Source organism: Melospiza melodia, chromosome 9 (genome assembly GCF_035770615.1).
Source record: "Melospiza melodia melodia isolate bMelMel2 chromosome 9, bMelMel2.pri, whole genome shotgun sequence".
Classification (NCBI taxonomy): Eukaryota; Metazoa; Chordata; class Aves; order Passeriformes; family Passerellidae; genus Melospiza; species Melospiza melodia.
In genome coordinates, this window is record NC_086202.1 from 31,559,441 (window position 1) to 31,582,850 (window position 23,410).

A 23,410-nucleotide genomic window follows, 5' to 3' on the forward strand; every position below is an offset into this window, starting at 1 on the left:
TTCCCATTTCTTCTCAATTCCACAACTGCCAACCTTCCATTTAATTACAGCCTGACTGTGGACATAATGAAATTTAGGAGGTGCCTTAAGGATGTGTAATTTACAGCCTTAGACTTCAGGAATCAAGAACTGGATTTTACAAACCCAGGGGCTGAGAGGGGGAAAAAGAAATTAAATATAAAAAATTTTGATGAATTTAAACCTCTGCCAGCCCCTTCAGCAGCCAGAGTGAAATTGCTTCGTTAGAGAAGTTCTGCCACATAACCCTAAACCACTTTTTCAGCCTGAACAAACCCAAGATTAAATTGGAATGAAGGCTGCCCACAGCTTTAGTAGTTTTAAATGAACTTTTCCCTTTTTTTATTGAATATAAACACAGCTAAACCTCTGAAAATGTCTGTTCCATCCAAGGCATGCAGCTCAACAACTCCCATCCCTCCTGCTGGATTTGGGACAACCTGTGGTGAAATTCATGGAGAATCACTGACACCTTGCTCCAAACAGCAAAAGCCTGCAGAGACCTTCATGAAAAACCTCAATTTAAAGAAATAAATAGAGGAAATGTAAGGAAATGTAATTATTGACAGCAAATCTTCACGTTCTAGGGAGTCTCAAAGCCTGGGCAGCTCTGTGGGTCTTTACTGGGAAATTCTGCCAGGCTCAGGAGCTTCTGGAAGAAGCCTCAAGACACTTTTCAGAGTGCAATAAGTGGGTGTGGGATGTCAAAATCACCAGTGAAAAGGTTGGATGGGGGCAGGTCATGGAGGCAAAGAGGAAGAGTTGGGGTTTGAGGCAAGAAAGGTGAGGAGTCAGGGCCCAAAAAAAAGGGTCAAAGCAATTCTGACTGGACAACAGCAATTCCAGAGCAGCCTCACAGTGTCCAGGCAGAAAAGTTCTGGAGGGTTTTGCCACATGGAAATCTTAATACTTTCTATATTGGGAACCCTCTTGTTGGGAAAGAGACAAGTCCAGAAATAAGCTGTGAGACATCAGGAGAGAGGAAATGAGCTGAAAGTTCAGTGAAAAGAGGAAAAAAACACAAAAAAAAAAAAAAAAAAAAAAAAGACAAAAAGGAGGAAACAAACCCCCTGCAATCCACGAGTGGAGGCTGGAGAATCAACACAACTCTTCCACCACCTGGAGGAAGAAGGAAGTTGAGGATGGGATGCCAGGAGAAGGTTGGCAGAATAACTGCCAACAATGTGACATTTTGTCACATTTTTTGCCTAACATTAAGCCCTAAGGGGAGCACACCCAAACAAACAACCCTACCCCTCTGTGTGCAGAAAAAAAAGGACCCTGGGTCCTCTCCCACATGAATTTTATAATAAGAAACAGGCTCTCCTAAGGGCAAAACCATCCCCAAAGCCCATTTCTGGGAGGCAAACCCAAAGGTAGCCCCAGCTCCTCACACCAATCCTGGTGCTGCCTCTCACAATAGCCAAGCTCAGGCTGTGCCCTCACCTAAATTAACACCCAAATTTGGGTTGTGATAACGCAGTTCACTACTTTTAAATGATACCCCTCTCATAAACAGCCTCCATGCCAAGTCTGGACATGGGTAAAAGATCTGCTCTGAGACTTAAAACTGGTGTTAATAATCATTAAATTTAAAGCCAGGGAGTGGTAGAGTGATGGCTGTAAAGAAATATGAATATATACAGGACAGGAGTGTACTCAGCCTATGAAAATCTGGGTGTTTAGGGAGGGAACAGCAAACATAAATAAATCAGGATTTATTCCATTGTTCCCAGGTTGGTATCACTGCTTGAGCCCCATCCAGTGCCTAAACAGGCTCCAAGGAAGCTGGAAAGAGACTGGGGACAAGGAATGGGGGGACAGGACAAGGGGAATGGGTTCACATTGACAAAGGGGAAATTTAGATGGGATATTGGGAATAAATCCTTCCCTGGCAGGGTGGGCAGGCCCTGGCACAGCTGTGGCTGCCCCTGGATCCCTGGCAGTGCCCAAGGCCAGGCTGGAGCAGCCTGGGACAGTGGAAGGTGTCCCTGACATGGCAGGGGTGGCACTGGATGGGATTTAAGACCACCACTGCTCTATGTCCCCAAGTGCCACCTCCACATATCTTTTAAATCCCGCCAGGAATGCTGATCCCACCACTGCCACGGGTGCCTGTCCCAGGGCTTGACAACATTTTGGTGGAGAAATTTTCCTTGATATCCAACCTAAATCTTCCTTGGTGCAACCTGAGGCTGTTTCCTTTGGTCCCTCTGTGTTTAAATTACAGCAAGCAAAATGCAAGGCATGAGCTGATATTATTCTGCATTTTAGAGGTGGAATTATTTTAATATGGCTGTAATAGAGAACATTTGATTATTTAAAAAGCACAGGCCTGAACACTTAATTACAACGGTGCCTCATAATGAGTGGGCCCTGCATCCCAATTCTGGGTTACTGAGCAGAAGACTCCCTCAATTTTCTAAAATTGATAAATTACAGGAATTTTAAATGGAGCTCCAAAGCCTGACACACAAACCCAAATCCACCCTAGGTACAAAAAGGGATTTAAACAGGAGCCACATCACGAGGTGCTGTAGTAAATTTAGCTATACATTTAAGCTGATATCCCATTTTTTTTTGTTCTTTTCCCCTCTTCAATTCCATCTTGTTGCAACCTGCTCTGAGGGTTTGCTGACATGGATTATCCTGCCTACATCCCATGAATTAATTCCTACTCCTGCAACCCCCATAGGCATCTTCACTTGTTTGGGTGGTTTTTTTTTAAAGGAACTTAAGAGAATTCAAATTCACTGCTGCATTCTTCAGTTCCACTTAATGCTTACAAACTTGAACAGAGCTGGGGGGAGTATTTTGATGGAAGCATTTTCCCAGGGAAAATGCGAGATTTCCTCACTGGAACTCTTGTACAGGGATTTTTGTCTCCTCTCATTAAAAATACATTTATTTCAGAGCATGCATTTTTTCCCCCACAAGAATCATTTGTCCTAAACCATCATTTTGACATAAACATCCTCGTTTTGAAATTCTAGGATAAAACATTTGGATCTAACAGTTGATGGTTATTATTGACAGCAAGGACAAAAATCACATAGGAATTTTTTCCCCCCAATTGTTTCCCTTTTTTCTTTTGCACAACACAGGAATTACCCGGAAAAAAAACATGAAAAGAGGGAAAAGGGAATTTTTTTCCTTTAGAAAAGGAAATTAATTCCCTTTTCTACTCTTCAGCCGTTTCACACCCTCCAGATGGGAAAACCAAAGTGCAATCCCAGGGTTTTGCTCTTTGCAGGAAGCAAGAACCAGATTTGACCCCTGAAATCCCTTCCATCATCACCACCCATTCCACTCATCCCACTTCAGACAGGAAAATAAATCCTCCAAATTGTGCTACTTAAAAAAAAAATTATAAATTAAAACCATATTATTTTGATGTGAATGGTGCTCTAGCAGCTTTGTTAGCAATAATATTTTTTATTTCCTATTCAGCAATTTTAGTGCAGCAATTTTTTTTCAGGCTCTGAAGGAATATATAGGAAAAAAGATATTGGGAACACTTTTGGAGATGTTCACTGCAGCATAAGGAAATATAAGGTTAACTACAAACCTTCTGTAGGGCTGCTTTGCCCCAGACCCCTGGAATTCTGCCTTCCTTCTTCCATCTGGCACACTCTGTTTGCCCAATATTAAATATTTTTTTTTATTTTTGATTTTTTTAACTCAGCAGGAAGAATACTGTCTCTGGTCTTTAGGCAACATCTTCAAAAGAAAAAAGAACAAAGAAACAAACAAACAAAAAAAAAAAAAACCAAAAACCAAGAACAATTTGAGTTCCTGGGCTATGACTCAGTTGGATAAAAGCAAGAACAATTCGTAAGCTGTGATTTTCTAAATCAACAATTGTCCTTAAGACTCCAAACTACTTGATTATTTACTAACTACATTTGAGTCATCAAGTTGGGTCTGAGTGTAACTTCCCCACACAAATTTATGTTATTTATGCCCTTTTTGATTTTGAGTTTTTAAACTCCTAGAAAAGTTTGGGTTGGAAGGAACCTTCTCTCCTAATGGCTCTTTTTCCTTGAGGGAGATTTTGGGCTGATAAAAATATTTTAAAGGCAGACATTAAAAGGCTGAGAGAATTGGGATTGTTCAGCCTAGAGAAGGGAAGTTTTGGGGTGACCTCACTGTGGCCTTCCAGTGCCTGAAGAGGACAACAGGGAAGATGGAGAGAGATTTTGGACAAAGGATGCAGCGCCAGGACAAGGGGGAATGGCTTCCAACAGACAGAGGGGAAATTAAGGTGAGATATTGGGAATTGGGAATTGTTCCCTGGGAGGGTGACAAAGCCCTGGAATAGAATTCCCAGAGAAGCTGTGGCTGCCCTTGGATCCCTGGATCCCAGGCTGGATGGGGTTTGGAGCAGCCTGGGACAGTGGAAGGTGTCCCTGACATGGCTGGGGTGGAATGTTGAATCTTTAAGGTCCCTTCCAACTCAAGCCACTCCATGATTTTGATATTTGTTTTCTTTTTTTTTTTTTTAGAAAATAAATGAACAAATAAGGTGAAATTCTGTGCACCGGCCTTTCATTCCTGATCATCCCCATCCCTTCAGAACCAGAAGTGTTTCCATGAGGATCTATTTGATCATCTTAAGGTAGTACCAGCTCTCTGCACAAAAATTAGGAAAAAATCCTGAGATTATAAACTGAGCTGTTTGTCAGAACAGAGAATTGCACTGCAGGGTGCTGACTTCCAGTTCCAAACCTCGATATAAATATCATATTTTATGTACATTATATTTATATAGAGATATATTACAACAGTTTTAAGACACAGCATTTTCTTTTCTATAAAAACTGTGGTTCTTGTTAACAAAAAAGTTGGGCTGAGTTCAGAATATCCCAGAATGGTTTGAGATGGAAGGGATTTTACAGCTCATGTACTTCCAGCTGCCTAGCCATGGGCAGGGACACCTTCCAGAGATCTTCACAAGTCACTGAATGTGCCAGAAAATGTAAAGGCAGCTGAGGAAAATTGGCTTCACCTGGCTTGTTGCCACATGTGTAATCTCAGACAACAGATTCTAAAAATCAACAAGTCAACTGCACATCTGAGAACTCAGAGGAATGGCCTCAAGCAGCGGATGGCTCATCCAAAAAGGAAAAAAAAAAAACAAAAAAGCACCATTAAAAGCCCCAAACCTACTGTGGCAATTAGTGCCACACTTTAAAGTGTGCAGGAGGAGAAGGAAGATTAAAAAACTGCCTGAGGATATTCAATCCAGAAAGGATCAGGAATGATTAAAGCTGCAGCTCTGGTTCACGATGTTGGTCAGCAATTAATTCTGGGTGCTGGAAATGCCATGCTTGTGGAGCTTGTGGAGCGCTGGGATTTTAGGCAGGAAGAGAAAATAATATCAATTCATTCCTGCTGGAAAGCAGAAATAAACTGCTCCTCAGGAGTGCCAGTGCAGTGCTCCCAAGCAGGATGCTGTGAGAGCCACCACACCTTGCTCTGCCCTCTGGGAAATGTCCTTTCCAGCTCATTCCTTCAAATATTGGCCAAAAAAAGGCCCAGAATCGTGGAAATCAGCACAGAATTCTGGAAAGGTTTGTGTTGGGATCTTAAAGCTCATTTTGTTACAACCTTCTGACATGTGCAAGGACACCTTCCACTATCCCAGGGTGCTCCAAGCCTTGGACACTTCCAGATCATGCCAGGATTCTGCTTTTTGGGGATTCTACCACTTCCCTAGGCTCTCTATTCCAATGCCTTACAACCCTTTTGGTGAAGAAATTTTTCCTGATGCTCAGCCTGAACCTCCCCTGGCCATTTCCTTTTCTCCTGTTGCTTGGTACCTGGGAGAAGGGCCTGACTTGGAGACAGGGAAGCAAATCCATCACAATTGTAACACTGGGATTAAACCACAAAGGGACTGATGGAAATTCCACAATTTTGCAATCATAAACCTCCTCCATCTGTTCTGGAGTTGAGGGTGTTGTGACCAGGCCACGTTTTCCACCATTAAATTGAAATTTTTGCCATGGGGTGTCCTCAGGAAATCAATCAGCTCCAAGGCCCAGCTGCCACAGGAGGAGCTCCAGCCCTGAGGGGAGCAGATGGTGACACCATCCTTGTGTCACTTTGCCTCCCCACTTGCAGCTGTCCCAGCTTTGGAGCTCTCACCCTCCAAAGCCTCTTGGGAGGGTTTTGTTTCAGGGAATTGCCAACAGCTTGCCCAACACCTGGAAAAGCTTCCTGCGCCTCAGGGTGATGGGTCTAAATCCATCAGGGATGCATCTAAATCCATCAGGGCACCCGCCTCCCTGGCAGGGAAAGGGAAATAAAGGCTGAAAGGTCTTCTGAGATCACCCAGTGCTTGCAAGAAGTGTAAAAAAGCATCTGAGGTAATGGATGACAAAAATTCCAGGCAGTCCTTGGAGGCCACGTGTCGGATCCACAGTCTGTGGGATACACACAGAGCACAGGGGTTGGAAAATAGGGGAAAAACATCCTGGATTTATAGAAAAAACCCCATTATTTAGCAACAAGGGTGGCAAAAATGCTTCTCAACTTGCCAGAGTTGGCTTTATTATTCTTTTGGGGTGTTTTTTGTTCATTCTCCTGCATAGCAACATTTGAAGCACTGCTTCCATTTTATGGTGGCCTCTACATATGGGTACATCTACATCTCCATGAAGTTCCTGGCTGGAAAACTGCCTTATCCTGCATTATCCTGGACTGCATTCCTACCCCATGGCTGCTTTTCATTCCCTTTTCTACTCTTCCAAACTGGAAACAGGGAATGTCTCAGCACTGTGGCCAAGGAAAGGCTTCATGTCAAGAGGAATCACCCTAGGAGGGAATTTTCCCTCCCTGTCCTTCTACACCACAGCCTATTTTTCCAGCCCTTTCCCATCACAAATTCCTTCTGCTTTCATACACCAGAATTTTGCTGCTTCTCAAGCCCTTTCCCAACACTTTTTGGTGGTTGGATGCCTTTTCCCAAAACAACATAGATTGTAACAGAAGGAGCTGTGGTTCTCCCTGAAGAAATAGGAATTACAATTTTCTTTCCCTATGTTTATTCTATAGGATAAATATATCTTTTAATCATGTATATATACCTCTGGAAATGACACCCCAAGATGAAATTCCTGCCACATTTACACTTGTGTGCCTTCCTCTGTGTTCCAGAGTGACAAATACTTCCAATTCTCCATTCCACTCTTTTTTTCCCTGGAAAATTCAGGACCATGAGGTTCATAGGGCAGCAGATGGGAAAGTTTTAGTGGGAGCCTGGGATGGCAAGGAAGGTGTCCCAAGAAAATGGAATATAACTCTCATTATTCCTGGGAAGTTCAGTTCAAGGACATTGGAAAAGGATTCAGCCCATAAAAGTTGCAGAGAGGAAAGGGAAAATGGAAAAGGGGAAGGGAGAAAGGGGAAAAGGGGGAAAGGGGGAAGAGGGGGAAATGGGGAAAATGGGGAAAATGGGGAAAAAGGGGAAAAAGGGAGAAGGAAAAACAAAGGAAAATGGGGAAAAGGGAAAAAGGGAGAAGGGGAAACAAACAAGGGGAAAACAATGGGAAACGGAAAAGGGAAAATGAGAAAAGGGAAAACAAGGTGAAAAGGGAAAATGAGGTGAAAAGGGAAAACAAGGGGGAAAGGGAAAACAAGGGGGAAAGGGAAAACAAGGGGGAAAGGGGAAAACAAGGGGGAAAGGGGAAAAGGGGAAAAAGGGAAAAAGGGAAAGGGCTCCTTTCCAGGACAGCCAAGAAATCTGAAAAAAGCTGGAGAAGACAAGGAAGGAGAGAGCAGGGCAGCAAGGTGGGGCATCCCAAAGGTTTCTAGGTTTGGGTTATGAAGTGTTTAAAGAAACACTGAGTTTTTCAGTTATTCCTTGGGAAAAGGAGCAATGGAAAGGTCAGATTAGTCCATGGAAAGTGGGAATTTAGAGCAGGGAGCAGAGGAGCAGGAGTGGGGTGATCCCAGCACCACTTGCAGGGTTAACAGAGATTTAATAAAAAACAATTTATTTTGGATTATGACTCAAGAAAAAAACCTCTATAAGAGAAGGAACAAAGTCCTACTTCTATTGATGTCTTGTCCTCAGCCTTTTAAAAAGCTTTTGGCATTAAATTCAGCTCCAACATTAACTTCTGAATAAACAGAGCTCTGACATCATCAGCTGCAATCCTGGTTGGATTATTCCTGATTTGATATTTCCCATGGGCATTGCCAAGCTTTTCTGGTCACTGATGTCAACATCCATCAGAGCAACTCCCACTATTCCACGTGGGAAATGTGGTATCAGGTTCTGCAATGGTCAGCACAGAAATTGTCCTGTTGACGTTGCTACCCATAGCCATGGATATTGTTTTACTGTTCCAGGAAATTATCAGGGCACAAATCATGCCCCAGGGATTTGGGGCAGGTAGAGGAGAGCTGATTTCTGTAACTTAAGGGAAATAACTACCAGAGATGGAGATGTAAATGGGAAATAGCACAAATTTTCTTGGAAGCAGATGTGTTGTCCCATGAGGAACTGCCACCACCATTCTCATTTTCAGATCATCAAGAATGTAACAAAAAAACAGATATAAATCAGTCCCAACAGCTCAGTTATCACTGCTGGGGTCGCCAGGGCAAAGCACCTTCTGCACAACCTAAAGATCACAATTCCTTCTTCCCCCTACACACCACAAACACATTTTGCAAAGAATCAATCAAAAAAATGTGTATTCTGCTGGCCCAGGCAGAGCTCAGTGTTCCCCAAGTCCTTCACCACAGAACTAGTAACTTCCTTATTTTCCAGGACAGCCCACAGGGCAAATGAAGAAACTCAGCAGTTTTCAGAACAAACCAGCATTAAAAATCTCATCCTAGATGTGCAATAGAACAGTCTTAAAACCAGCTGGCGTTCTCATGCTAAAACATGAAATATGTTTGTTACAACTTTGTGCTATTCCTGTAGGTTTAAATCATCCATATTCCCATTGCTTTTCTCAGTAGGATACAGTCTCATATTTATATTTATACATAAATATATCCAATGAACACACACATGTTATGGAGGCCCTGTCTCAGCTTCAGCTTGGGCTACTCACCCATATTCTTCCTGTTTTGCCACTGCCCAGGAGTGTTTAGGCCCCCTTTTTTTAAAAAGCAAAGCACCCACCTTAAAATCCCAGCTGGACCTCAAGACTTGGCCAGTTTGGTCAAAGCCTTATGAACCAAACTGTGAATATTTCTATCAAACCCCTCCCTCTCCTGCTCCCTCACCAGCTCTCCAAACATCAGCCCCTGCCCTTGTCCACTGCTCCAGGTCCAGAAATTATCCTGAATCCCAAAACCAGCTGTAACCCACATCACTCAAACCCCTGGCCCTGTGTAAATGCAATATATGATGGAATATGCAGCAGGAAGGAGGCTTTTATGGAATCCCAGACTGGTTTGAGTTGGAAGGGACCTTAAAGTCCACTCCATTCCACCCCTGCCTTGAGCAGGGACCTTTCACTATCCCAGGGTGCTCAGAACCCTCATTTTCCTAAAGATCTGTTCTCAGTCCTCTTTTCTTCCCCCATCATTTTCTGCCTCAATACTCCTGCCGAATGCTTAAACCACATTTTCCATCCAATGGGATGGATGGCTGCTCCCAAAGCATCCCTCTGGAAGGGGCTGTGCTGTGCTCCAGATGTTCTGGAGCAAGATCCAGCTGTGTGAGGCCAGCAAGGCAGCCACCCCCTAATTCATCAGCCAGTTTTAGTACCTGAGCCACTCTGAGTTATTCCCATTGAGTTATTACTGAGTTCAGCACCTGAGATGCACTGAGTTCTCTCCCTGTGCTGATTTGAAGGAACTGTATTGTCACACCATGATATTTTCTGAAAAATTCCTTCACCAGGATTTTTCTCCTGGGAAGATGAGAAGCCTCAGCTTCTCCATGTTTTGCTGCTCTGGAATGGGGCGTGGAGATTTTTTATCCAAACATGTGAATTGTTTTTAATTATTGGCCAATCACAGCCAGCTGTGTCGGACTCTCTGAGTCTGTCACGAGTTTTTATTATTCATTCTTGTTTAGCCTCCTGATGTCTCCTTTCTCTTTCTTTAGTATAGTTTTAGTATAGCATTTTCTGATAATATAATAAATCAGCCTTCTAAAAACTTGGAGTCAATTTCTCATCTCTTACCTCGTCCTGGGGACCCCCAACACCACAACACTTCATTCCCACGCTGAGACAAACAATTATTGCTTTATAATAAATCTTTATATTATGTTTCTATAAATGTTGTTATATAATAAATGTTTTTACTGCAACGAAGAAAACAACACCTGACTGTGGAGCACCCTAAATTATGTCATGCTAGACTGCAAATGATCCATCTGCTGCCTCCAATTAGCCAGGAAGGTACGAGGGGCCTGGGAGAGGATGTGGATCATCATTTCATGCCTTGCTCTGCCAGTGTGCAATGGGATACTGGCAACTAATGGGTGCCATCTGCTGTGAGCATGGAAAATGGGATAATGCACATCAGTCCCTGATGGCTCTGTCAGGGACATATTGCTGGGAGGGATTTGTTATCCCAGCTCCTGCTAGGCTGCATTTCTTCTGCATTAGTTTCTATCTTAATGAAGAAATGATTTGTAGCTCTTGTTTTATTCTATGCACACAAAATATATCAGGTTTTAATAAAGTGTCCATTAGTCTGTAATGTCCATTCCAACCCAAACCACTCTGGGATTTCAAGCATTGCTAATGCCCTGGTAAAGTTTTAAAAAAAATTAATCAAAGATAAAAAAAGAAAGAAAATAGAGTAAAAAAACCTATTTTATGTCAAGCTCTCAGCCATAGCTGTATTTTACAGCAATCCTAAAGGTTTCCCAAGTGGCCAAACAGGGATGCCTCACACAATCCTCACAGAAACTCATTAATTAGCAATTTATTTGAGCTGCCAAATGTTTACATTGCAACATTTTCACATTATTCCATTTAAATCTCCCTGTAAGACTCCTGTGATTATCAGCAAACTGGAGGGATGGTTCTGGAGGAATTCTCTAGCAACAAAAACAAAAGATCACAGAATGGTTTGGGTTGGAAGGGCCCATCCAGTGCCATCCCTGCCATGGCAGGGACACTTTCCACTGTCCCAGGCTGCTCCGAGGCCCATCCAACCTGGCCTTGGGATGGCAGGATTGTGCTTTCCCTGCATGCTGAGAACGTCCTCTCAATAATTAAGTTTCTATTTCTATATTGAATATTCAAATTTATGCAGCCAAATATTGCAAATTAACTGATCTCAAACTACTCTATTTGAAATGCCAAGGAATTCCCGCCCATGGGGTTGCTCTGTGTCACCAGGGCTGTGCAGGGATGGCATCAAAATCAGGATATTTGGTCAATACCCACAATATTTTGTAATTAAGGAAGAGATTCATAAACTTGAGATTTGTGCTTGATACATCTCTGGCTGGCAAGAAGTGCCAGGAAATTCAGTCTTCAAATATTCTGCCACTTTTTATAGTGGAGAAGGATGGTAGAGGAGGGATTGACCGTGTTACTACAGCATCCCAAAAAAAGCCCAAGAGCTATGGCACCCAGATAAATCCCCCAGGAAAAGATGTTTATTCATGAAGATGAATGAGTGTCCCTGATTCCTGCCTTAATGAAGCCTATTTTTATAGCGTGAATATGGATTTGCAGCTTCTCTTCTTTTAGCTCATGTCCAAAGGAAAATGTTTTTACAGAAGTGCTCACTGACATCCAATTTCCAGCTCCAAAATCCCATATAAATACAGAATTTAAACCCCCCAAACTGCCCTTCTTTCAGCCATCCACCCCATCAGGATGACCACAATTATCCTTTTCCATACAGGAATAACACTCCAGAGTTGCAAAAATCAAACTCTTTGAGCTTCCAATGGATGTTTAGGGAAGGAAACACAAAGATAAACTAATTTTTGATGTCCACAAGCAAGGGACTGTCTACATTTGGCTGCTCAAGTGCAGAACAAACCCATTCCCCACTGAGGTGGGGCCTCCTTCTAACACAAATCCAGTGACTCCAAAAGAATAACTCCACTCCCAATCTCTTCCCAAACAGCCAGAACCACCTGAAAGCTGCAAAAAATCCTGGAGAAAATATCAAAATTCAATATTTAATCCTTAAGGAGCACTTACCCTTGGAGGGCTTTTTCTCCAAACCAGTCCCCCTTGCCCAGAGTGCGGAGGAAGACGGGATCTTCACTGGGAGAGTCCTCCCTGGTGACATTCACCTGTGGAAAAGCCAAAACCCCATAGGATTCAGGGAACTTTTAATTAACACCTAAAACCTCAAAGGGGAATTTTTCATCTCCTGGATCTGTCAGGAAAGGCTCCTCTGGGAACAATGTAATTCCCCAGAGTCCTGCACTCTCCCCAACCAACCATCCAAGAACACGAGCGGTGATTTTTCCTACTACTCCCACAAAAACACACAGCTTTGGATTTTTGGGAATGTTTTCTAGTCTAAACATGGAGTTGGCTGCACAGTCACAGGAGAATAAAATTCCAAAAATTTGCTGTGTATCTATCATCTATGGCTTAAGCTTCCATGAACTTTGCTCCACATGGTTCCCAGCATTCCCAAGCTCCCTGAAGGGACGGGAAGAACACAAATCACCGCCACTGGGACACAACTGAAGTGTCCAGTTTGGGGCATTGTAGGATGGAGTGTGGCTCTGCTCTCTCTCCAGTTCAGGGAGGGGACAACTCCAGCTGGAGCAGAAATCAAATCGTTCCATCTTTTCAACCAGAGCTTTTGCACGTGGAAATTCCCAAAGCTAAAAGGTGGGATGTCAGGCACATCCTTTTGGATTTCAGTGATATCCCAGTGTAATTTCCTTGTTAAATTAAATTTGTGGCCTGCACCGTGTCCCAGCTCTTTAAGGGATGGCAGAACCAGTGGGTTCGAGAGGTTAATGAGTAGCACACGGTGCTGAACACCTGCACTGATTCATGGAAGGGCAGGGAATGTGGGATGGATGAGCCAGGAACACCCCTGGATAAACAGAGGGAACTTCAATGAGATTTCAGCCCTTTTTCCATGACTTCCAATGATCCCAAGCAAAGAGTGTTCATGGATTAGGACAGAGCGACTTCTACAATGTTCAAAGCTCTGAGCCAGCCTCCAGTGGGGAAACTGCATTAAATTGGTGCCACATTGTGAGTTTTAAAGGGAAAAGGGGGGGAAATGACACAGCAAGGCCCATGCTGCCTCTGGATGTGCAAGCAGCACTTCCCAAGCAGAAAGGAACGAGCCATTTCCATCCATTAGTATTCCACAGATTCCTGCACACAGCATGGTTGGAAATCACTTTGATTTCTGCTTGGTAGGACTTGGGGAAACAAGATAAAATAAATGCACTAAAGGAGCTCAGGAGACGGGTCAAGTGGGGTGGGTGGAGCTGACAGGGAAGAAGAGAAAAAGGAATTTGGTCCTAAAAGTATTATTGATGAAGGATGGGCTGGGAGAAAACAGAAGAGAAGAGAACAGAAATCAATGGAGGATGGGCTGGAAGAGCAGAAGTTTTCTCAGTATTTCTGAGAGGAGTGATGGGCTCAGAAATGTAAAAAAATTATCTCTGCTCACTTCAGCCTGGAGAAGAGAAGGCTCCAGAGAGACCTTAGAGGAGAATTCCAAGGTGTCCAGGTACAAGAGAGCTGGAGAGGGACTTGGGACAAGGGGCAGAGGGACAGGACACAGGGAATGGCTTCCCAGTGCCAGAGGGCAGGGCTGGATGGGATATTGGGAATTAGGAATTGTTCCCTGGCAGGGTGGGCAGGCCCTGGCACAGGGTGCCCAGAGCAGCTGTGGCTGCCCCTGGATCCCTGGCAGTGCCCAAGGCCAGGCTGGAGCAGCCTGGGACAGTGGGAGGTGTCCCTGCCCACAGCAGGGGTGACACTGGGTGGGATTTAAGGTCCTTTCAATCCACACAATTCCATGATTCTTCGTGACTCCAGACACTGTGACGTGACAGGCATGGCAGACACTCCCTGAGGAGCTCTCCCTGATCCTGCTCACGCTGTCTGCAGACACTGCAGGTGTGCTCCCAGGAGCTGCTGCCAGCATTTTCCTGCCTTGCTGAGCTGCCCGAGTCAAGTTTTACCACAGGACACAGGAGGTGATGTGCTCCAGCTTCTGCAGGTGCCAGGCAGCACATACTGACTCTAAAATCCTGTATTTTGTTGTCATTTATTCCCTGTTTCACTGCTGAGCCACTATCCAAGGCTTAGCATGGATTAATTATTACATCCATCCTAAGCCAGGCATTAAAATTAAACTCTCTCCAGCTCCATCCACCTATCAGCCACTGGTGTCTCTTTTCCAAAGCAATAAGCTCGAAAGAGAAAACTGGGCAGGATTTAACTATCCCTGTGGGAATTTCTGTCAAGCCATCAGGCTCCAGCTGAGAGTCTGGGAATTTTTTAGCAAGTCCCAGTGCCTTGTTTTATTTTAGCTCCCTTTTTCTGGCCTGCAGCTGTCACAGCAAGATAAAGGAGCAGAGGCCAGGGACAAAGCCAAGGAGCTGCTCCAGGAGGAGTCCAGGGCTCCGGAGCAATGGCCAAGGCCATGGGAGGTCTTGTCCATCCTCTGGGGGAGGGTTAAGAGCTGCAGGCCAACAACTGGGATTTGGTTTTTACATTTCTTTGTAGACTGGGGAATGTTGGAATGAGTCCAGAGGAACCATGGAGTTGTTCCCAGGGCTGGAGCCCCTCTGGAGCCAGGACAAGAGCTGGAGGTGCTGGGGGTGCTCACCAGGGAGAGCTCAGAGCCCCGTCCAGAGCCTAAAGGGGCTCCAGGAGAGCTGGAGAGGGGCTGGGGACAAGGGATGGAGGGACAGGACACAGGGAATGGCTTCTACTGCCAGAGGGCAGGGCTGGATGGGATATTGGGAATTAGGAATTGTTCCCTGGCAGGGTGGGCAGGCCCTGGCACAGCTGTGGCTGCCCCTGGATCCCTGGCAGTGCCCAAGGCCAGGCTGGACTTTGGGGCTTGGAGCAGTCTGGGACAGTGGAAGGTGTCCCTGCCATGGCAGGGGTGGCACTGGATGGGATTTAAGGTCCCTTCCACCCAGGCCATTCCCTGGAAAGTGATGGGATCAACCTGACCAAGTGGGGCAAAAGCCTCAGTGGCGAACACAGCTCTAAACACTCATTGTGGGAGGGAGATGTAGATGTGGAAGAGAGATGCACCATCCCAATATTTTTCTCCATGAAAAAAACAGCAACAGAAAAAGAATTTGAAGCTTGGCTCATGACTGTCCATACCCTGAGAAAAGAGGGAATATTATTTCTGATTGAAGGCAAGTGAAAGGGCATCAAACCAACTAGCTTGGATTTCTGCAGGCTATGATTAACTTCATTTCAAAAACTTCTCCAAGACACTCTTATTGATCTGAAAAAGACCATTTTTTGCCTTACAATAAAAACCGGCTCCCAGAAAGTGGAAGATGATGGTGGAAAATGAGTTGGCAGCTGGAAATCACTGTGTATTCCCTCCAAAATCTCCTTCCTGCTATGTGGAAAGAAGCCAAGTGTCTCTCAAGTGTATTAGGCAGGCTAAAAAAATTATTTATAATTGTTGAATGGAAGGAAGAAACTTGGTCTATAAAATCCCATCAGTGTTTTATGGGAAATGAGGTCAAAAATATTTTCCCTGTGAGCAGTGGAAGAGAAACTTAGACCTTTTTTCCCCTATGGACAGAGCTCAGAGCCCTGCATTACTATTATTTGGACAAGCTGGGAAGAGGAAGCCATGGGAATGGAGCCTCGAAGCCAGCCTTGGAAGGGGGATGCTAAGCAGAGAAATCATGGAGTATTGTAGGATTTATTTCAAAGAAATTGAGTTTCATGGTCATTTACCCAGAGATTCAACAACAGTTTCCACCCCAAAGTGTTGCCTGGGAGGACAGGGATTTCATTTTCAGCCCTTCAGGCCACTCTTCCTTTCCTGACCCAGCCAAGAAGCTCCAATAAATATCAAATTCTGGCACATTTATGCCTTGAGAGGGGGGAGAGAGAGGTTGGAGCAGGATTTTGGGAGCCCCTTGGCCTGGCAAGGTGTGAACTCACCTTTCCTTTGCTGATGATAAAGAAGGTGTCCCCTCGAGCCCCTTGGCGGATGATGTACTCTCCGCTCTCGTAGTGAGTCTGCAAGAGGCAAAGGAACCAAATGAAGATGAACAAATAAAAGCAGAGCCTGTTCCCCAGCCCATATTTTGGCAGCTTGGCAAAAACATCACCCTGGACCCCTTTTATCCCAGCTTGACATTGGCTGTGACTTAAAGATTGTCCTGTGGTAAGGAATGGAATAATTAAACTGGAAGCATTTGTGGCTTGCCCATTTTTCTTCTGGCTGTGCTGGTGCCAGCCTGTGCCCAGATGAATTATCCTCAGCCTGAATCCATTTTTAGCACATCAACGAGACAGAGGAATTTCCAACAGGGAATAAGCTACATGAACTAAACTGTAATAAGAAGTCTGGTATAAAAAAATTTTTTTTTCTCCTTTTATTTGTTGTTGGTTTTGGTGGTTTTCCAGCTTTGCTAGCAAGGGTTTTATTCAGCAAGTAAGTTTTGCTTTTCTCCTGTTATTACAATAGTTTAATCTGTCCATTTTTGCCTTATTTTGTGGAACAGCCCTTGCTACATTCATGTCACAGCTTATCAATGCTGGCATCTAAACTTGTTAGGCCACTTTCATCCCTTGTGTCACCCCATCAAAAGCAATGTGCATTTACACATCACTAAAAAACCAAAATATTTTCTAAATCACGACTTTCAATTGATATTTAGACACCCCCAAACCTTGTAATTTTTTATCCCAGATGCTCTGCCCTTGCAAATTCAATCAACAGCAGGCTGGGGGATGCCAAGAGTTTCCCATCCAACCTCTCCTGCATCTTCCTTGGGATAAATGTCTCTTGGATTTTTCAACCATGACCAGGAGAGCTGGAGGTATTGAGTATTCTATCCCAGCCCAAATCTGGGACAAAATCACCCCAAAAATGCCCTGCACTCACCATCAGATCTTCTAATCCCCAAGTAAGTATAAACAAGCAAAGACTGGAGCTAAAACAGGGGAATTAATCCAAATCCTCAAATTTGGTTAAGCTTGAGATTTTTTTTCAAAAGTGTTGTGTTGACCTGAGTTTGTTTATTGATCTTTACAGCCAACCTTTTTATCATTTACAAACTGATAACAGAACCTCCAGCTTTTCCCATTTTCATGTGCCAGAGTGGGAAGAGAGAGGGAAAAAAAGTTTGGACATAAACTTGCAGAGTTTTACTGCTTATGTTGGGTGTTTCTGGAGAGCAGATTTAAAGTGCACATTTTGACCATCCATGGTGAAATTCCTTGGAAGGGCCTGATTTTAGGTGGTGTTGGGATCAGACCCCCCCCTCAAGTGGAATCTTGTAAGCGCCCAAAAATCTATTTAATGAAAATACTGGGCTAATGGCTTCTAAATTTACAACAGGTCATCCATATTCATTAGAAACATTAATGGCATTTTTATATGATTTCTGGGCAGTTTAACATGCAAAACCTGCTCCCTAAAAAGCCATTTCTTGGACGTGCTCACCAACTACCACCAGCACCAGCCACTGCAGAACTGAGTCTCAGTCCGGCTGCTGTAACAAATTCCCACCCACAAGTTCTCCCAACCTTCTAACCCATAAATTCCATTCCACCCCTAAATCTTCCCAATCATTCCCACACATGGCTCTTCCCAACCCATGAGTTCTCTCAAACATCCCACCCATGAATCCTAACCATTCCCATACATGAGTCTTCTCAAACTTCCCGCCCAGAACTCTTCCAAAGGAATGGGAGGAACACAAACTTGAGCTTCAAAGCAACCAAAGCTGCCTCTCACTTCAGCGAATTTTGTCTCTTCTTTTTTTCAAACTGAGCTCTAATCTCAGCCAAGTCCTTCCAACATTCCAATCACATTCCTCTAGTCCCTCCTTGAGTGCCCAGAGCTTTCATTTCGCTTGACCTGCTCCTCCCTGGTGCTTCTTTCCACGCCCTCCCTGCCACCCACATATCCTCATGTTTATGTATTCCAAGCCATTTATTTCACAGCTAATTCCACACACAATTTTTCATGCTTGAATCAACCCATCCTTCCCATCCTTTAGCAGAGCTCCTGCTCTTAAATCCTTGTTTTCTAACACAAATCAGCTCATCCATGTGCTTCACCCTTCTAAAGGGATTCTTGCTACCTGCCCAGTGTCAGTGCATCATCCTGGGCAGGCAAAGTGCCCAAAAGCTCACTCAGGGCATGTGGAAGTGGAAAGGCTCTTGCTTTTAGCCCCACTTGAGAGGCAGCAATACCTCCTCAGGTACCTCTGGTACCATCAAATATCTCTGAAGAAGCTTTTTGGCAAAAGTTCACAGATTCCCAGAATGACTGAGGTTGGAAAAGACCTCCCAAGACCATGGAGTCCACCTGGTAACTCACTCCCACTTTGTCCCCAGCCCAGAGCACTGAGTGCCACCTCCAGCCCTTCCTGGGACATCTCCAAACCTCCCCTGCCAAGGCCTGAGCATCCTTTCCATGCAGAAATTCCTGCTGCTGTCCAAGCTGAGCCTCCCCTGGCCCAGCCTGAGGGTGTTTCCTCCCATCCTGTCCCTCAACACACAGAGAAGCTGGAATCTTTCACAAAGTAGCATTCCCAACCTAAATGAACAAATGTGAAGCTCTTCCTCCCTTTAAAGTCCTCCACCAAGTGCATCCCATGGAGATTGCTGTTTGTCCAGTAAGAACAGCTTCTATAAAAATACCAGGGCTTTTTATTCTCTTTACTTCTCTTCAGTTTTACTTAAAGTGAGCAAAAAAATCCCTTTACCAAAGGGAGGGAAGAATGCTCACTCATCAGGTTTGAGAGGATAAGACATGGATAGGTCTCCATGACCTGCTCCAGTTTCCCCAAAGAAGAAGTACCAATCTCATGATCAAGTCAGATTTGCTCTAAAAAAGGCAACTATCCCATTTTAAGAAATCCCTCATGTCATGCAGAACGTCATTGAATAGACACAGACATTTCTTTGAGTGGAGAAATACCCAATGCAAGCTTTCTTCAGGAGTGACTGGATTTTCATGAGACCAACTTATATTGAAAATGGACAAAATTAGGAACAGTGGGATGCAACAGCACCAAATTTTGTCAATAAACTCCTTTTTTGACTCCCCAGGATGAAAAATCTCCCACAGACACTGGACCCAAAGCAATGTACAAACCATATTTCAGTGACCACCCCAATCCATCCATCTCAGAACAGTTAAATGTGTGATTAATTTCTTTGTCCCAAACACACCAGGGCACATCTCACCCATCACACAAAAAACCATCACCTTTGCAACTTCAGACCTTCACACCTGGCTGAGGATTTTGGCCCACTGAACTTGGTTGATCAGTCACAAACTTCAACTGGAGCTTCTGCTCCTAAATACCACCAAAAATGAGATGTCTGAGCGCCTGACCAGGCCTCATAGAGAAACCACGACTAAAAATGAGATGTTTGAGAGCTCAACCAGGCTTCATGGACTAAATCTCAATTAGGCCCCTCATGGAGAAACCTCAACTAAAACCAAGATGTTAAAGATCCCACCCAGGCCTCATGGAGAAACCTTGACTAAAATTGAGATGTTTGAGAGCCTGCTCTGGTCTTGTGAGGAATCCTTGCCTGAAAATGAGATGTTTGAGAGCTGACCAGGTTGTGTGGAGAAACCTTGATCAGGGCCCATAGAAAAACCTCAATCAGGCCTCATGGAGAAACCTTGACTAAAATTGAGATGTTTGAGAGCCTGCTCTGGTCTTGTGAGGAATCCTTGCCTGAAAATGAGATGTTTGAGAGCTGACCAGGTTGTGTGGAGAAACCTTGACTAAAATTGAGATTTTGGAGAGCCTGTCCCGGTCTTGTGAGGAATCCTTGGATAAAAACAAGATGTTTAAACAGGACCAGGCCTCAGGGAGAAACCTTCACTCTGGAGCCCAACCCAACAGTTAAACTTGAGAAAAAGTTCATTTTTCCTCCCCCTGGATGCCTCTGGCTGCCGTGTTTATGCTGAGAATGTTTGGGAAAAAGTGGGAAACAGAGAGTTTGGAATGCTCCGTGACCCACGGCGCCAAAGGTCTCCTCAGGGGAGCAGAGGCACAAAGGTGGCTTTGAAACGAGAACTTCAAAGCTGGAGCTGAGTTTGGACCACAAAAAACAGTGACAGCAACATGGGTTGATGACAGTTCTCCATGTCCCACCCATTGCATCCAGAGTGTTTTTAAAATAAAATAAAAATAACCTAAATATGGTTATTTTGCTGGCGCTTCAAAAAATATTCACAGAACTGCCAGCAAAACTCCAAACAGAAGCAGCTTTTAGAAGATCTATTTCTCCTGTTCAGGATTTGCAGCCTTAAACATCCTAAAATGACAACAGGTATGCAAACAAAATAAAATGGAAAAATATATTTATTTGCTGAAAATGCTAAAAAACCAAGCAGGTAAATATCAGTCTTCTGCACTGAACTTAAAAATCACAAAGATTTGTTTCCCTGGTTTTACCATGCGTAAAACTCCCAGGGATTATCTAAAAATGCTACTGCTTGAAATAGCCAGAGGGGAGGATTATGCTTTTCTAGTCCTCTCCTCATTTATCCCTAATTTTTGACATTTAAGACATCTCAAGACCCAAGCAGCAGCTTAGAGGGCAACAAGTGGGAAGTGAGGAGGGGAAGAGAGGGTTAATTCATGCCCTTAATTCCATGATAATTATGGAGCACAGAATTGAGAAAGGAGATGAGGAAGGGGAACCTCACTGTGACCTTCTAGGACCTGAAGGGAGACTGCAAGAAAGATGGAGAGAGACTATTTCCAAGGGATGGAGGGACAGGACAAGCAGGAATGGCTTTCCAGTGCCAGAGGACAGGGATGGATGGGATGTTGGGAATTAGGAATTGTTCCCTGGCAGGGTGGGCAGGCCCTGGCACAGCTGTGGCTGCCCCTGGATCCCTGGCAGTGCCCAAGGCCAGGCTGGACTTTGGGGCTTGGAGCAGCCTGGGACAGTGGAAGGTGTGGAACAGGATGGGCTTTAAGTCCCTTCCTCCCCAAATTGTTCCATGCTTGCTCCTGTCATTTTCACTCAGCTGGCTCTAACTGAGCTGCAATGTCCTGCAGCAATTTTTTTGTTTAGTTTTTCATACTGATGGCATTACAAACTTACTCTTCCTCCTTAAAGATAGAGCTCTTTGATAACCCACCAGCATTGAGTACGTATTTTACAGCAAAAGCTGTGCTGTGACAGTGACAGGAGCCTGTCTCCCTGTCCAATCCATTTGGGAGACATTTCCTCCGCACTGATACACTGTGGCTCCTTAATGGGCTGTAACAGCACTGAGGAAAACACTTCTGAGAATGAGCTGGACACTCTGGCTGTCTTGTCCAATTGTGAGGACAATTCTGCCTTTATGGGTTCCTTTCAATTCCTGCAAAACCATCCTTGAGCAAGGCGCTTAACACACCTCCAAAAGGGGCTGGCTGTGCATGGACACAGCTCAGCTTCTGGAATAATACAAATCCTGGAACTTTAGGGTTGGGTATACTTGGGACACATGAGGATTATTGATCCAACTCCCTGGTCCAAGAGCAACTGCTTAAAATTAAACTATGATTTAAGAAATGACTCCCCACAATGAGTTCATCTGTCCTCAACAAGATAAAACCTGTATTATATAAAGATATAATCAGTGCTGCTGAGGAACAGGGATTGCTCCAGGGAAAAGGAATCTAAAAGGATGTATGAGGATAGTAAAAAAAGGATATTCAACAACTATTTCATTGAAGCAAAAGGAAGCACAGCCTCCACCTAATCCATGGGATACACACTGAAATGGATAAACCGAAGGGGATAAACAACAGGGCCCTGCTGTTCCTGAAGTGCAAAGATGTGAGAAATGTCCCTATTTTGAAGCTCTTTGGATAAATTATTGATTTAATTTCTGGTTGGTTTTCTTTGTGTTTGGCACTGCTGTTCCCTGTGGTGTGCTTAGAGTGAGCAGGAGGGAAGGAGACAGGGCTGGCACCATCCTGCTCTTCCTTTTTCTCAAAACCTCCTCTCATTTCAGTGTCTCAAAGGCAAAAAAAAATCTCCACACACTGAGCTGGACCCAGGCCTCCTGGGACAAGACAGGAGATGAGAATAAAGTTATACAAATGGGAACTGTGGAAGGCAAAACTCAACACATTCCAATTTAGAGCAAGAAGCCATCTCCAAACTGTGACTTTTCCAACTCTGACCAAAGCTCTGACAACTCCTCAGGTGAAACTGCTGGTCCTGAAACCCAGGCTGAATTTCCACCAGGAATTCAGGTTTTTTGCACTGAGGTGTAAATAAGACACTACGATAATTCAGAAACTGCCTGAAGGTTGAATTCTCTCATGGAAAGAAGCAGCAGCTCCACATATCTCTGGCATTTCCATGACCCAGAACACACAGCTGAGAAGTTTGGATTCCTTTCACACCACCAAAGTCAAGGTCTTTACACCTGAAAACCCAACCTTCACAAAACTCTCCTCATGGCAATTAACAGTGGATAATTAGGAGCATTTATGAGCTATCAGAGAGGATTTATTAGGTTTGCCATAGAACAAACACAGCTCACCTCAGAATCTCCCTAAACCAAGCAGCACTAAGGAGAAGGACACAAACTAGGGATAAACCTCAATGGTTTCATCTCCTAGTCATGAAAAACACAACATTGTCCTCTTGACTATGCTTTTATCTCCTTTTTTTTACATTCTACTGGACTTCAACCCAACTCTTGCTGAAGCACAATTTTCAGGGATAATTAAAAGGAAACAAGGTGGATAAGGGACCATGTTTGGTAAAAGCTGGCCAGGATTCCTGCTTCCCAAAGGGAAGGTCCACAACATGGGAGGAGCTCCTGGCCCTCTCCTGCCATTCCTGGAATGCCCTTGGACTGGCTGGAGGGCAGGAGCTGGCCTGTGTGGGTGAGGATTTGTTGTGCTTCAAACTCTGCTCTTTTTTAAGGACTGCCTGCTGAGAAGAAACAGGAATGTGGGGAGGTTGAGGATGCTGAGAAAGCTGGAAAGTTCAGAGACAGAGAGGGAGGCGAAGAAGGCAAAAGGTGAAGACCAACCTCAAAGATCAAGATGAAACCTCAATGGTTTCATCTCCTAGTCATGAAAAACACAACATTGTCCTCTTGGCTGTGCTTTTATCTCCTTTTTTTTACATTCTACTGGACTTCAACCCAACTCTTGCTGAAGCACAATTTTCAGGGGTAATTAAAAGGCAACAAGGTGGATAAGGGACCATGTTTGGCAAAAGCTGGCCAGGATTCCTGCTTCCCAAAGGAAAGGTGC

General features: G+C 44.3%; 1 protein-coding gene across 2 annotated transcripts in view; it reads right to left on the reverse strand.

Annotated features, from left to right (window-relative positions):
• The window catches only part of PRKG1 (protein kinase cGMP-dependent 1), a 389,824-nt gene that overhangs the window by 77,110 nt on the left and 289,304 nt on the right, over positions 1 to 23,410 (reverse strand). For both annotated transcript variants that reach the window (XM_063164082.1, XM_063164081.1), the window contains exons 6-7: positions 16,098 to 16,175; positions 12,165 to 12,259 (exon numbers count right to left, since the gene is read on the reverse strand). In XM_063164082.1, coding sequence (XP_063020152.1) covers positions 12,165 to 12,259; positions 16,098 to 16,175 — 173 coding nt within the window. The remainder of the gene's footprint in view (positions 1 to 12,164; positions 12,260 to 16,097; positions 16,176 to 23,410) is intronic.